Source organism: Muntiacus reevesi, chromosome 17 (assembly GCF_963930625.1).
Source record: "Muntiacus reevesi chromosome 17, mMunRee1.1, whole genome shotgun sequence".
NCBI classification, from domain to species: domain Eukaryota; kingdom Metazoa; phylum Chordata; class Mammalia; order Artiodactyla; family Cervidae; genus Muntiacus; species Muntiacus reevesi.
Window position 1 is genome coordinate 48,549,453 of NC_089265.1, and position 15,082 is coordinate 48,564,534.

The 15,082-nt window shown below is 40.0% G+C and overlaps 1 protein-coding gene across 4 annotated transcripts in view; it reads left to right on the plus strand.

The window, feature by feature from the left end:
- The window catches only part of PCSK5 (proprotein convertase subtilisin/kexin type 5), a 498,339-nt gene that overhangs the window by 32,554 nt on the left and 450,703 nt on the right, over window positions 1–15,082 (plus strand). For all 4 annotated transcript variants that reach the window (XM_065908244.1, XM_065908247.1, XM_065908246.1 and 1 more), the window contains exon 2: window positions 11,538–11,642. In XM_065908244.1, the coding sequence (XP_065764316.1) occupies window positions 11,538–11,642 (105 nt within the window). The remainder of the gene's footprint in view (window positions 1–11,537; window positions 11,643–15,082) is intronic.

The window sequence follows — 15,082 nt, forward strand, 5'->3', positions numbered from 1 at the left end:
TTCTGGGGAAGCATAGCAGATGTTGGCATGTCTAGGGGAAGCAACTTTGCAACGGCTTGTCTCACGAGGGAAAAAATGGAAAAACTCGGATGTTCAGCCAAGAAGAGGGACGACCCAGTCGGGACGTGTTGGTTGTCTGGCACACACAAGAAGGATGACCGTATGGGTTGCCATCACAAGCTAGAACCAGGAATGAGGAGTGGATTTAGACTGATTATCTGGAACAACTTTGTAACAAATGTGCTGCCCCAGAAAATGCTGTGCTCTATGTTTAAAGGTTGAAGAGTAGATTCCTGCACTCAGTGGAGGAAAGGCAGATCAAAATTCTGTATAAGTTCTTTCCAACTCTGTTACTCTCTGATTTGTTTTGAGGCAGATCTCCTGTCCCGTGTGAATAGTGGGGTGGGTTGTAGGTTTCTCACTTGAACCTGGGAAAATCTGGTGCTTACTCTATTTTTTCTGTCTTGCATTTCCATGGTGAAATTGTCATACCTGTTTCTTGCTTGCTTGGTATTTGTAGTCAAGATGTTTTTGATCATCCACTTTTATGATGAACTATAGGGACATAGATTTTGCTATACGCTGCTGATCAGGTAGCTTTAGAATAAAATAATGAGGCCTCATCTTGCTGAGGGCAAAAGGGTAGGATAAGGAGAGGGTATTTGAGTGTGCACATTGAATCGAATGTGGTGATAGAAAACCCTTTGAATAAATTTTAAATAAAAATCAAAGTGCTGTGACTAGAAAAAGCTTAGATTTTTTGAGATCAGACTCAGACATTTTTTTCACTTGGGCATGTTACTTGGCCCCTCCCGGGTCTGGACTGTTTTCTTCTCCATAAAATTAGAATAATTCTCCTTCTTTTTCAGGGCTGTTGGAAAGATTGGATATTATGTAGGAAAGCATCAGCAAGTGGTAGCTATTGTTGTTAGTATTAATTACATAATGGCTTTGTAAAAACAAGTGACTTACTCTTCTTTTGCTGGGCAAGTTGCTTTATCTTACTTTTCAGTTTGTTTTGAAGATTCAGCAAGAGAGTGCTAACAAAGGTGCTGAGCAGAGTACAGGGCTGAGACTCATCACTATATGGCTTCCCTGGTGGCTGAGATGGTAGAGCATCTGCCTGCAATGCAGGAGACCTGGATTCAATCCCTGGGTCAGGAAGATCTCCTTGAGAAGGCAATGGCAACCCATTCCAGTATTCTTGCCTGGAAAATTCCATGGACGGAGGAGCCTGGTAGGCTATAGTCCATGGAGTCGCAAAGAGTCAGACACGACTGAGCGACTTCACTTTCACTTTCACAGCTACATAGAAACTGATAACTGAATACCCAGAGAGTTCTGAAAATTATGAAAAATAAGCAAACTCCAAATACAAATAGTCTAGTTTCATTTTCTTTGCTTCTCATGCATGTCTACTGAGATACTAGTTCTACGTTGTAATAGCTTCTTATTGCTGCAGTAACAAATGACCACAAACTTAAAACAACACAAAATTATTATCTTTCAGTTCTTAAGGTCAGAGGTCGTAACCTAAAGTGAGGATGTCATCAGAGTTGTCTTCCTTCTGGAGATTCTAGACAAGATGAGATTGTAGACTCATCTCCTTGCCTTTTCCTTCTAGAAGCCACTTGAATTCTTTGACTTGTCTGTCAGCCCTTCCTTCATCATCAGAGCCAGCAACATAGCATCTTCAAATCTCTAGGTCTCTCTCTTTGACCTCTTTTTCTTTCTCCCTGTCTCCCCATCTCTGATCTCTGTTTCCGTCTCTCTCTGACCTATGCTTCTGCCATCACTTCTCTCTGACTTTGCCACCTCCTTCTTATAAGAACCCTTGTGATCTCATTGGGCCCACCCAGATAATCCAGGATAATCTCCCCATATCAAAACTCTTAATCACAGCTGCATTGTCCTTTTTGCCATAGAGGGTGATATAGCCACCGGTTCTGAGGATGAGGATATGAACATTTTTAGGGGACCATTATTGAGCCTGTCACATGTATGCATGTTTTAGAAAGTTACTCTAAAATCATAGAGGTAATACATTTTCGCTTGAGTACCCTGATTTTTAAAAAACGATTGTAATGCTTTTGCTCTTATTTCATGTATTCTAATGCAATTCTCTGAAGATCTGAGTGAGTGACTTGAAACTTCAAGTCTAAGGAAGACATTTTTCATATCATTTTGTGGCATTTCATGGCCCAGTGAAATAGTATCCAAGGTGCTTGATACCAGGTATTATACTTATTAAACTTAGAATGCCCCTTGAACTTCAAGGTGAAGGTGTGCCTTAAAGATACTTTCTCACCTACATGAAGACACTGTTGTAAGTGTCTTGGGGTCAGTGGTAGAATAGGAAATAGAGACCAGGTTTCCTGCCCCCATGGAGGACAGAGATGGCCTCTCCTTACTCTCAGGGATGCTTTTCAATGCTTTCTTTTCTGTATCTGCTCAAAGTAGACAGAAATGTCCCTAAAAACATCCCCTCTGCATACAACTCTTAGGAGCACTGTCTTATGGGTAATTGTTTTAAATTCACCCTTAGAAACCTTTTATTTTAAACATCTTTTAGAGTAGTTAACATATGCTATGGAGTTAGGCTATCTGGAGTCAACCTGAGCTTGGCTCTTTCCTAACTGTGTGACTCTAGGCAAGTTCTTAAATTTTGTAAGCTTCTGCTTTTGTGCATATGAAATGGAAAACCGTGATACCTACCTCATACTTTTGTGAGGATACAGGGCAGTGATGCTGGGCAGTTCGTTTGTACTTTATAAATATTAACATTTCATCAGATTTCTGCAGTTACTTGCCTTCTAATGTAATATTTAATGAATTCAACAGCCTTGTTATACATACCACTTTGGTTCAGTGATTCTAAGAGGTCATTGATTATGATAAAATTAGAGAGGGAAATATAAAGGCAGATTTTGGTGATCAAGTGGTTGTTCATAATAAATTCTTAATTTTCGAGCATGTTTGCATGTGATAATGTCATTCATTCATTCAACACTTAAGAAGAATAAAGTGTGTGTTATGTTATGTGTTAATGTTATATCACAGAAAGGGTTATAAAGAGATTTGCAAGAAGCCTTTCGTAAGGTTTAGAGACATGCTCACTGTTGCTTTGATCACCTCAAGAGCATGAGCCGTTCATTCATTCAATTATTTATTGGGATACCTGACACTGTTAATAAGAGCTCGGGCTGATCCAGCAGTGAGTAAAACAAAAATTCACGTTCTGTGAAGCTAACATTCTAGTAGAGGAAGACCAACAATAAATGGGACAAATACAGAGAATATATAATGTTAAGAGGTGATAAGTGTGAAGGGGAAAATTAAATCAGGGAAGGGGCAATGGGGTATGCTGAAGAGAGAGATGGTAATTTCAAGTGGGGTGGTCTCAGAAATCCTCCCTATGAAGCAGGCATTTGAACAAACATTTGAAAGAAGAGAAGATGTGAGTCATAGAGATTCCTAGAAGAGCATTTTTTTGGCAGAGGAAAAGCAGGTGTAAAGGCCCTAAAGTTGGAGACTTCTTGGTGACTTTGGAGAAAGCAATCATGGCCACCCTCTCTGAGTCTCCTTTGAATGTTACAGAGTCTGGAACACAGAAGGCAAATAATAACAATGGTTTAAATACTTTCAGAGAAGTACAAAGGAGTCACCACAGTCAACATTTTAATGAAGGGAAATCAGTGTACCCTGGCACTGCTTCTGGAGCTTTCTGTCTGAATGGAATTTAGCAAGCAGGAGTTTCAAATGTTAATTGTGGGCATTAGAGAGATGTTGACCTGCAAGAATAATAATCTTACTGACTTGGTTTCTCCCCACCTCACCTGAGAGGGTGGGAGAAAATCTGGATTAAAGAGCCCCATTCTTGCATTTGCCAGTCTCTGAATCATTCTAAGATGGGAGAGAGAACCAGAAGTCATTAGAGGAGCTACAATTTTTGAATTCACCATTATTGAGGTGTAATTTAAATATCCCCCAAGGCAGCCATTTTTAGGTAAGATTAGATGAGCTTTGACAAACATGTACCCCGAGGTGTGCTGATAAACACCAGACAAGTGACTTTCAGAGAAAAAAGAAACCTTAATTGTAACCTTTGCCAAATTTTCCTGGTGTGCTAAAAACATCTGCCTTTGTTGATGTCAGGTCATCAATGTGATGTTCCTGAAGAATGTGTTGGAAAAAGATGTATTTGGATTTTGCAAACCTTCACTGAGCTAGTTCAAGCATGCCAGAGCACTTATCACTGATGGAATTACCATCACAGTCATGATACAGAAATTCCCCAGACTCGGAAGTTTCTCCAGGCTTTCCCCAAGGTTATCATGATCTGTTGTCATGATAGAGCAACTGTCCTAGAATTTCTTATCGGTGGAATCATACAGTATGTACTCTTGGTGTCAGCATGCTGTTTTGGCCTTCATCTATGTTGCTGCATGCATCATCAGAGGTTTGTTCCTTCTTATTACTGGGCATTCCATTCTATAGATATACCATAGTTTATTTATCCATTCACCTGTTCATGGATATTTGCATTGTTTCCAATTTGGGGCTGCTATTAAGAAAGCTGCTATAAACATTTGTGTGTGAGTTTTTGCCTGGAAATAGGTCTTCATTTCTCTTGCATAAATACTATAAATGAAATGGCTGGATCAATAGGACGATATATGTTTCATAAGAAATTACCACATGATTTTCCAAAGATGTTGAACCATTTTCTCCTCCTACTAACAATGTATAAGAGTTCTGATGCTCCGCAATCTCATTAAAAATCGATATTGTCTGCCTTTTAAATTTTAGCCATTTTGGTATGTGTATAGTGCTGCTATTATTCTAATTTTCATTTGAGCATCCTTTCACATGCTTAGTGGCCATTTGTATATCTTTTGTGAAATGTCTGTTCAAACTTTTGCTCATTAAAAAAAATCTAGTTGTAGACTGGTGGTTAAAAAAAAAAAAAACTTATCAAAAGAGAGTACAGAATTTGGGGATATTGTAAGTTGGAGATGATGGGAAGGAAAAAAAGGCAGACAAGCAGCCTAAGAGAGGTACCGGTTCATCTAAGTGGCTACAGTGTCTGTGATCTCAGTGCTTCATAACCAAGGTGACCAACTCTCCCAGTTTGCCTGGGACTGATCCAGTGGAAGCACTGAAGAGTCCTGTGTGCCTAGAAATATGTCTGTACTGAGCAAACAGCATGATTGGACACCTTGTAGAACTGTCTATAAGAAATCTGCAAACTCTATGTATGTAATGACTATAAGTCATTAGGCTGGTGAGGGTTTTAGCTGCCAGCACAAGTGAGTCTGTTAGTGGTGAATGAATTCTGACAGGCCACAAGCTCCTCATCAGGGGTAAAGCCAGTGTATAATATGGGTCTTCTGGCTTCCAGCTCTCTGCTCAGAAGTTAACAGCTCACCTGTGACATAGGAATTTAGGAACACTGGGAAAGTTCTCTCCTACTGCCAGAAAGAGAGGGGGAAAAAAGCCTCCAAGGATTCTTTTTTTGACAGTGATTTTTTTTTTTAATTGCAAGCACCATGAACTCACTTATTTGGCTTATGTTTTAATTTTCTGATCAAAGGCACTTGTCCATGGAAGAACTAGGACAGTGTCTTACTAGTCATTTACACCTTAGTATAAAAGAGTTTATCAAAAGCCTTTCCTAAGAACATAATCTAGTTTGAGTAAAAGTAGTGATAGGAAAATTCTGGGTGCAAGGGTGAAGAGCTATGACTAAGGAAGAAAAAGCACAAACGCTTGACAGAATTGAGAATGAGATGAAATTCATCGACTTACTGTTGTGTATAAGAGCTGTGTTGCTAGGCAAGGAAGAGTGTAGCTGTATAAAAGAGGAGTTTAAAAAGATCAAATGGGAAGGAATTATTGTTTTTCCTTTATGTGGTGTTAAGGAAAAGTGTGAGCTTTGATCTGCTATTGATCATGTGCTTCATCTACTCCTTTAGTTCTTGATTATAAGATGTCCCAGGGTTAGTTATGTATATTTCCTTGTTTTAGCCCTTGTTGCCATTGCATGACATATAAACAGTCATGTTTTGTTTTACATTACCCCAGAGGAGCTAAATGAAACTCCTGCTTATAGATAATATTACTGCTGTGTTTTCATACACTGTCTTTCTTTTGAATCACTTCCAACATGTTATGACATTTTTCTTCTTACTGTTTATTAAATGCCCTCAACATGCACAGTGCTGTTGAAAGAATATAAAAGACACAATGCTTGCCAATGAGAGGCATGCATATTACTAGAGGAGAGGCATAATGATGCTTTTAGATGTTTTTATATATAGATATTATTTTTATATTTATCTTAAACATATAAGAAAGATATGAAAATATTTAATATAGATTACTTTGTTTGGATGAGGTTGAATAATTGAACTAATGCACACTGCTCCTTAGCTCTTGACTTGCCAAAAAATACAGAGATGTCTCACCTACCATCTTCAGAACCATAATCCCAGCAGACTTGGTACTTCAGTTAGGTAGAAATAACCCCCCCCTTTTTTTTTCTTTTTTGGGGGCCTTAATTTAATAGCTCTGTGATTCTCATACTGAAGATTTTGAATCAGATATAGCTCTAGTATCTGTAGCTTTAGCAATATAAGTATTCTGACTTTTATACCATTCACTGAAGAGTCTTTTCCATCCTGAGAACACACACTGTGTGGAGCCATGTACCAGGAACTGGGAACAAACAGAGACACCTGTGCCTCGTAGGAACTTATGGGCATGCAGGTGGGGACACGGACATTCAAAGAATAATTGCACTCATCCAGGTATGACTAAAGGTATCTAATCTGAGGATTCTGTGAGATGATGTAATAAAGGAGGCTGACCAGGTCTGGGAGTTTGCAGGCTTCGTCCCTGTGGTGAGACCTAAAGGGTAGGGAAGAGAAAGCACGGGGCTGCTGCTGCAGGGAGAGAGTGTGTATCGGCCCCACACGGTCCAGGAACTGAGGGAAGTGCCTGCAAATGTGACTTGGCGCGAGGCAAGAGGGAGGCAGCACCCAATCCCACAGGCCCTGCAGGTCGAAGGTGGACCGTGCTCTTTACTCCATGAGTTAGACAAAGCATGTGGACTGGCTCCTGGTACAGCATAAATGTTGATATGATATTATTATTCTTTACTTTAAAAACTGTATTATTAAATAATATTAAATCTTACTGTTTATTTTAAGAGCAAAGGGAAGCCACTCAAGGATTTGGAGCAGGGGTATGACGTATGACAGCCAAATATACATTTTATACCCAACTCTGGCCACTGTATAGAAAGACTGGAGAGAGGAGGTTGGTGCGAGCAGCTGTGAGAAGCCTAGAAGCCAGTGTAGCTATTTAACAGGCAGGATATCAGAGCAGACACTGTGGCTCAGCCATAGCCTGGAGCTTGCTTTTGCCTGGAGCCCATGACTTCAGAGGTATATAACTTGGAGGGTCTCTAAGTCACGTGAGATTGTATACGCGTAAAATTACTTTTTCAGAAGTTGTCGTCTATCCAATTTGGAATGTTCAGTGGAGCCAGCTGCTGAATCCAGTGCTTGGTCTGTTTTGGAAGACATTCACTATTGACTCTTAAATAGCTTGGAGAATTCATCAGGAAGGCCGAGTTTCAGAAAAGGCCCCCGAAGCCACTACAGAATGGGCCCCCACCAGAGCCGCTGCTCCTGCCTCAGTGAGGCAGCTGAGGAGGGAGGAAGCTACCCTGTGAGACCCCTGGGGTTCTTCTCAAATCTCTTTCCAACTGACTGACAAAACAGGATGTGCACATCAACGCCCAGAAAGCTAGCAACCAGGTACTAAGACCTCTACCACCACCATCATTAAGGAACATAAGTGTCTCCAAGAGCATGCCTCACAATGCCATAGTCTGCCTTTTTTGGGTAGAACCTTAATCACATTCAGAACTCTGGTTGCATAGAATTTAGCTCTGCAGTATAGGAAGACTCACTAGAAGGATGTTGGAATGCATCTTGGAGCCCATCCATGAGACGCACCATGAAACTTAACTAAATTCACCCCGACGTGAGACAGTCACCAAAGATATACATTTTATCACCTCACAATACCAGCTGTGTGCATTTGGACACTAGGGGCGGCGGAGCCTGGTGGGCTGCCGTCTATGGGGTCGCAGAGTCAGACACGACTAAAGCGACTTAGCAGTAGCAGAGCCTCAACAACCTCCTTTATCAAATTGAAGATAATGATATTTGTCTTCAAAGGTTCTTGGGGAGGTGAAGTTAAATAACATGACATGACAGGCATTCAGTAATTGAAGCATCAGCCAATCAGTGAGCACCATTCTGCAACCTGTAGAGCAGTGGTCCCCAACCTTGCTGCAACAGGGCCTGGTTTCGTGGAAGACAGTTTTCCATGGACTAGGGGGTGGTGATAGTTTCAGAATGATTCAAGGGCATTGTACTTACTGTGTACTTTGTTTCTATTGTTACATCAGCTCCACCTCAGATCATCAGGCATTAGATCCCAAAGGTTGGGCACCCCGGCTATTGAGGCAATGGAATCCCTTAAAGATGGATATTAAATAAAGATTACTGCTAAAAAGACTTAATGGCCCAAATAGATGTGGCCCTGGTGTCAGTCCAATGGGATTGGATGAGCATATTTTCCCGTAGAAAAGTAGATGGGATTTGGTTGTGTACTGTTTCAGATATTTGTTTGTGTTAAGTTTAAAAAAATAATGCATCCACATAAATAATGGAAAGAAAATCCTTCTCCTTCGGTCTGTCAAGTTTCCTTCTTGAAATACCCCATGCATATAAACACACATGTCCTCTAGATTCTTCTCTGTTCTCCTGAAAAAATTGGGTCATAATATATGCCTCTCTGCACCTATATTTATTTATTTACCCACTACCTTGAAGATCCATTTCAGTTCATGTAGAACCAGTCACCCATTGACGGCAACCAGTTGTTTGCCTTCTTTTGCTTTTACAAAATTTGCTCTGCCGAACATCCATTCTTGTTCATAAGTGACTATTATATCCGTAGAATTAATTTTAAGATGTAGAAAGACTAAGTCAAAGGTTAAATACTGTGTATAATTTTATTGATATGACCAAATGGCTCTCCAAACACTTGTACTAGGGCTTTACTGATCCTGTGTAAGCTGCATTTGTGCCTCCATCCTTGTCAACAGTGTATCATCAACCCTTTTGATTTTTGCCAGTGAAGTAAGGGAGGTGATACCAGAGTAGATCAAGAGGAATCCTGACCAAGAGACAGAGGTGAGGGATTAATTCGAAGATAAGAGGTGAGAAGAGGTAGGATTTAAATATAAATTTAGAAAGGAAATTCATAACCTTCTGCCACTTACCGTATGACAGGCAGTGACCTGACGAGGCAACATACCTGCTGTTACATTTGATCTTTATAGCCATGTGAACTCATAAACACTGTCATCTCCCATTTCACTCTGATGCCCAATCTCTGTCCACTACACTTCCTGTGTCCTTATTTCACAGTTGAGGAAACTAAGGCCTAAAGAGGTTAAGTGATGTATCCCAGATTTCAGCAAAGTTAAGTCAGGATAAGGGTTCTACTTTCCAGCTTCATGTACACTGCATTAGGCCAGGTTTCTGGCCTGTACCATTACAGGCCAGAAACTGCAAAGGATCTGAATATATTTTCAGGGTGTATTTATTTCATCCATGGTTTAATAGTTGAGTTTTGAATTCAATCGTTTCCTATAGTAGAAGAAATTCTGTAATAGTTGAGTGGACATGATCTTAAACACACTAATATTTTTCATGTTAGCAATAAATTCTTCCTCAGAGATTCTCTGTTCCTTTTCATAAAAAAACTACTATATTTACCCAAGGAGCATTCTTGACAGAAGCTCCATGAGATGAAAGCTCTAAGCTTCTTGGGATTTTAAGATTTTCTGATAAAGGATTAAGCAGCCCCTCCTGAATTCTACCCTTAGTCCTTTGGAATTTTAAAATTGGCCTGTAAATCCTTCTTAAAACATCCTTAGAGACTGAAACTGGCACCTGTGCCCTCTTCCTTATTGTTTCCTATTACTTCAGAGTTCAGGATCACTGAGATTAGAAAGTTTAGCTAGAATTTCCTCATTTCCCACTTGTTTGCAGAGTCCAGGATCTCTTCTGTGTATCTGGGCAGTTTCCACTTGAGTCAGAAGTGGGAGACTGCAGACATTCATATTTAATGAAGATAAGAAGCATTCAATTAAAGCATGAAGTCTCATTGAGGAGATGACTCTTAAATGGCATAGAAATTTGGTTAATCATCCCTATTGGAAGGGTGGGACGATGTTTGAGAACGTGATGAAAAGATGGGAATAAAGATAAACTCTTTATTTGAAAAAAGTAAGCTGAGACAATGACCTCTGTTTTTTTAAATTAAGAAGGCCTAACTTTGGAATTGTCCTAATTAGAAAATATCCTCATCATGGTCATTCTTTTACAGTAGAGCAGTGGTGTTCTAGCAGTTGAGAAATAGACCCTTAATATATTTGCCCAAAGCAAGGACAGTATAAGTGTTAAAGAATGGAATCTGAGAGCTGTAGTGATCTTAGACATGAACTAGCCTGAAGTCCAATTTTATAGACAATTGAACTGAGGCATAGTAAGTATATGCAGTTTATTCAAGAAGACATTTTTGGTGACTGTAAGCCAAATCTAGAACCAAGCTCTCCTGCATTAGCTCGTTGCATGATTTAATGTCCATTATGTGATCCATATTTCATAATCTACTGAAAGAATATGATTGTTTGGGATTGTGTTTGGTTTTTTAGAATGTACAGGGATTTATTTTTACAACTATCCTAAACCTAATTGTTTTTAACTAAAGAAAGGGGTACATAACTGAGAGGACTAATCTGTTAACGAAATCATTAAGATAAAGGCAATTAAGCTATTTTCACTCAGGAAGCTTAGCTGATAAGACATGTAATCTTTTGTTTTAGAAATTCTGCTTTTAGTTTTGCAACACATGAATAAGGGCTATGTATTTATACTGTCTACTGAAGTCAGGAAACAAACTAGGTAGTGTTTTCTTTGCAAATGATAAACTGCTTAGGACTTGTTTCAAATTAATGATATATGTAATCTAACAAGGTCTTTCATTGTACATTTATCAGAGCAAACAAAATGCAATGTGTTTTTATAACCCGATAGCCATTTGATTCTTTTTTCTTTCCCACATTTGGATATAGATTGATATAGAATTACTTAAAATGCTGCATATAAATTAAACATTAAAAAGGAGATAGGGAGAGCCTAGGCTGCCCCATTATAATCTTTAGTTCTGCAGTCACTGCCTGAAGGACACTTATTTCATATCACATGTCCTTCTTTTGAAAAGTGATCACCAAGGTTCAAGTAACATTTAAGCATGGCCAGCAACTGCATAATTTATGGACTTTTTTTTTTTTTTTTTTGGTTTAATGTTCTTATTTTAATGAAATACCAGGAAAACGAAGATTTTTCATACATTAACTCTCTTTTGTTCCTTCCCTCCTGCCTTTGCAGATCGGGGCCCTGAAGGATTACTACCACTTCTATCACAGCAGGACGATTAAAAGGTCAGTTCTCTCAAGCAGAGGAGCCCACAGTTTCATTTCAATGGAACCAAAGGTAAGAAGAACCAGTTGGGTGGGGACCAAGAGATAGATCTTCTGCATTTTTCATTGGTAACCTCACACTAGGAGCTGGTAACTAGCACGAAGGCTTAAATTTCAAGAGCGATCATACTATCCTTTGGTCCAGTATCTTTGTTTCCTTTTCAGACCAAAAATAGGCAATGGTTTGATTTCTTATTGAAATGCCTGTATCATCTTAGTTGTAGAACAGCACCGGGCTATCAGAAATAGGAGTTGTCATAGAGAAATGAAAAGGGAGTATATGTGAGGGCAGATAGGGATGTAGTCAGAAATAGTGAAGTGTTAAGGAGACCATACCTTCTGCGTATTTGCATACAAATCTGAAGTTCTGTCTGAGCTCCATAGAGGGGTCTCTTCTAGAAGCTTCAGGTCACCGTGATCCTTGCAGTTTCAGTTGGCATTAATAGAGCCAGTCCTTTGGGAGCCCAAAGACCAGACCATGGCCTAGACCATGTCTGAGACAGGAGGAATTCTGAGCACAGAATGAGTAGAAGCTGGCTACTTCTCTTGGGGGCTCATCCGAGATCTTTCTTACATGTTGTCCTGACCCCAATCCTCTTGGGCTATATAGAAAGCATAATCCTAGGAGAAGCTAGCAGGACATCTCTGTCTCTGTCTAAATTCTCTCAGTCCATGTTGGTGGCAGTTCAGCTTTGAAATGAGAGATAGTAAGTGGTAGAGTTGTATTAGGGACAAATAGGTTAGTTAACTGGCAACTAAAGCTCTGGGGATGAGTTAACTGTCTATCCTTATTAAGTTGGAGGAAGGGATTGTCTCTGACAGAGAACCGCTTGGCCTCCCAGATATGGCAAGTAAGGAGGAAGAGAGGACAGGGGTACCAACCTGGTCATCTGTGGGTTCATGTTTGTTATTTACTCATTAGGAAGTGTTGCTTCTTCCTCGTTATGATTAGGGTTTACTGTATGAGCTCATTTTCAAATAAATTGGTCAGCAAGTCCCTACCAGTGAGCATAACAATCTCACCTAGAGATTCCTCAAAAATTATATTCCTTATTAAAGCAACAAGGTTCCTATTTGAATTAATATGCAAATCAGGTTTGCAGTTTGGAGTCCTGCCCTCGGTTATATGCCACAGTTCGCCTTGTTTAATTTTTTTCTGGAATATTATCACACAGTGTTCATGATTGTAAAATTATATCTTGGTGGTTAGAAAAAACACTTTTGTCATAGGGCCCAATTTTCCATGGGTTAGAGGAACATCCCCTGATACTTAATACTCTGGCAGCCTGTGGATTATATAAGTATATATATTTCCCCTTCATCTCTATTCAGAATTAAATGTTACTGGAAAAGCAATCTGTTAGGACGTTCTTGAATTAGCAAAGTTTTTGAAGCGGAGTCACGTTTTTCATCTGTTAACTTTTCCAAAGCTTTCTTGAACTTCAGTAATTTAAATGATTTTAATTTCAGACCTCACGCGCATAGTCAATGTGAATTTGAAAATCCAAGTACTAATTGGTTTGGGAGGTTAGAACAGAAGAAAACATAGAGCTGTTTCAATCCTTAATGTTTTCTTGGGGACGCTCAGTCTCCCCTTATCTCAATGTATCAGGTTGTGCATGCAGGACCCAGCCAAGAGACCTTGGATGCTGGGACGCATAGTGCTCGGCGTGTTCATCCTTCCCCACCCAGCCCAGAGAAGCAGGGCTGGTTCATGCCAGCCCCAGGGTACATGCTCAGTTCCTCCTCCTGCTCAGCGAAAGGAGTAGCCCAGGGTAGGACTGTACCTTCCTCCTCATTCTGACATGCCTGCCCCTCTTTCCCACCCAGCTGTTTATACAAGAGATGCCACAATTCTACCAACTTTGCAGATGGAGGGCCCCAAATGGACAATTGCCCACAGTTTTTTTCAGATATTTCTTAAAGTCCGATCATTCCTTCAATTGGCCATTTCTTGAGCCTCTGGGATATGCCAGCCCTGTGTTAGGGTCTGAGGATTTGTGGGTAGGGTGGTCCCCTTAGCGAGCTTGCTGCAGCCTCCCACAGTAGCTTTCAGATGTAGCTTTTTTTAATTACAAGATGTTACAGTGCCTCTTAGTGTCTGGGATGGAGGAGCAAAGGAGATGGGGTCTCCTATATTCTTCCTCCCTCTCAGTTTCCTCCTTAGAAAGCTCAGGCCTTCTTAGGTTAAGTTTCCTTTTTAATTAAAAAAAACAAAAAACTTTGTTACAGAGAAGTTGCAAAAGCATTATGAAAAATTCCTATGTTTGCTTTCCAGATTCCCCAAATGTTAACATTTTTTACATTTTATCATGCTTGCTTGATCATTTTCTCTCTCTCCTCTCTATACACATGCAGGCACCGGTATGTATATAAGTTTCTTTTTGAAAATTTGGGTGCAAATTGCAGACACAATGCCCCTTTAAATACTTCACTGTGTATTTACTAAAGCCAAGGACATTTTTGACACATATCCGGATGTACATTGGCTCCTATTTTGGTAAAATCTGGATATTAACATTGATTCAGTATCACTCTCTAGTTTACAGATTTATTCACATCTTGCCAGTTGTCTCTTTTCTGAGCCAGGAGCACATCAGTTGTCATGTTCCCCAAGCCCCCTCGGTATAAACACTGTCATACTTCATCTTCTTTTTGTTTTCTTTTTCCTTCCTTTCCCTTCTCTCCCCCTCTCTTTTCTTTCACGATCTAGAACTTTTGCAGAGTACTGACCGGTTATTTTGACGAATCTCTCAAGGTGGGCTTGTCTGATTGTCTGTGATTAGATTCGGGCTTGGCAAGAAGCCGAGAAGTGCTGTGTCCTTCCCAGCACAGATCAGGAGGTCCATGGCCTTGATGGGCTTCATTACCCTTGGTTTTAACTTTGGTCACTTGGTGAAGGTGGTATCTGCCAGCTTTTTTAATTTAAAAAATAGAGTTTTCCTCCCATCTAATTAATAACTGTCACTGGGGAAAGACTTGGAGACTATGTAAATGTCTATTGACTGACTATATTTTTTCACTCGCAGCAGACCTCATGGGGAGTATAACGTGTCAGTGTGACATGGTTTCTAGGCAGATCTCCGTTTCTTTAATCTTGGGTGTGTGTGTGGTAGGTGCTTGGTGTGCCAGAGCTGGAGGCACTTTTATGATTAGGAGGAGATGGCCCATGTGAAATGGCTTGGTGGAAAACATTGGTGATGCGTGAAGTTATTTTTGTTCATCATCGTCTCCAGAATAGGAAAACACACATGGGTGAATTGCAAGGAATACATGCACTCAACAGTTCCTAGCTTTTACTTGCTGGAGTAAATTGCATGGCTCCTTCTCCCTGCTCTCGTTTTTACTTAGAGGGTTCTAAAGAAAGATATGCAAAAGTAGCAATGTTGTAAGAATAACCCTCTTGGTGCTAAGAAAATGCTGTGGTCAGTTGGGGCACATGAGTGCAGAGAA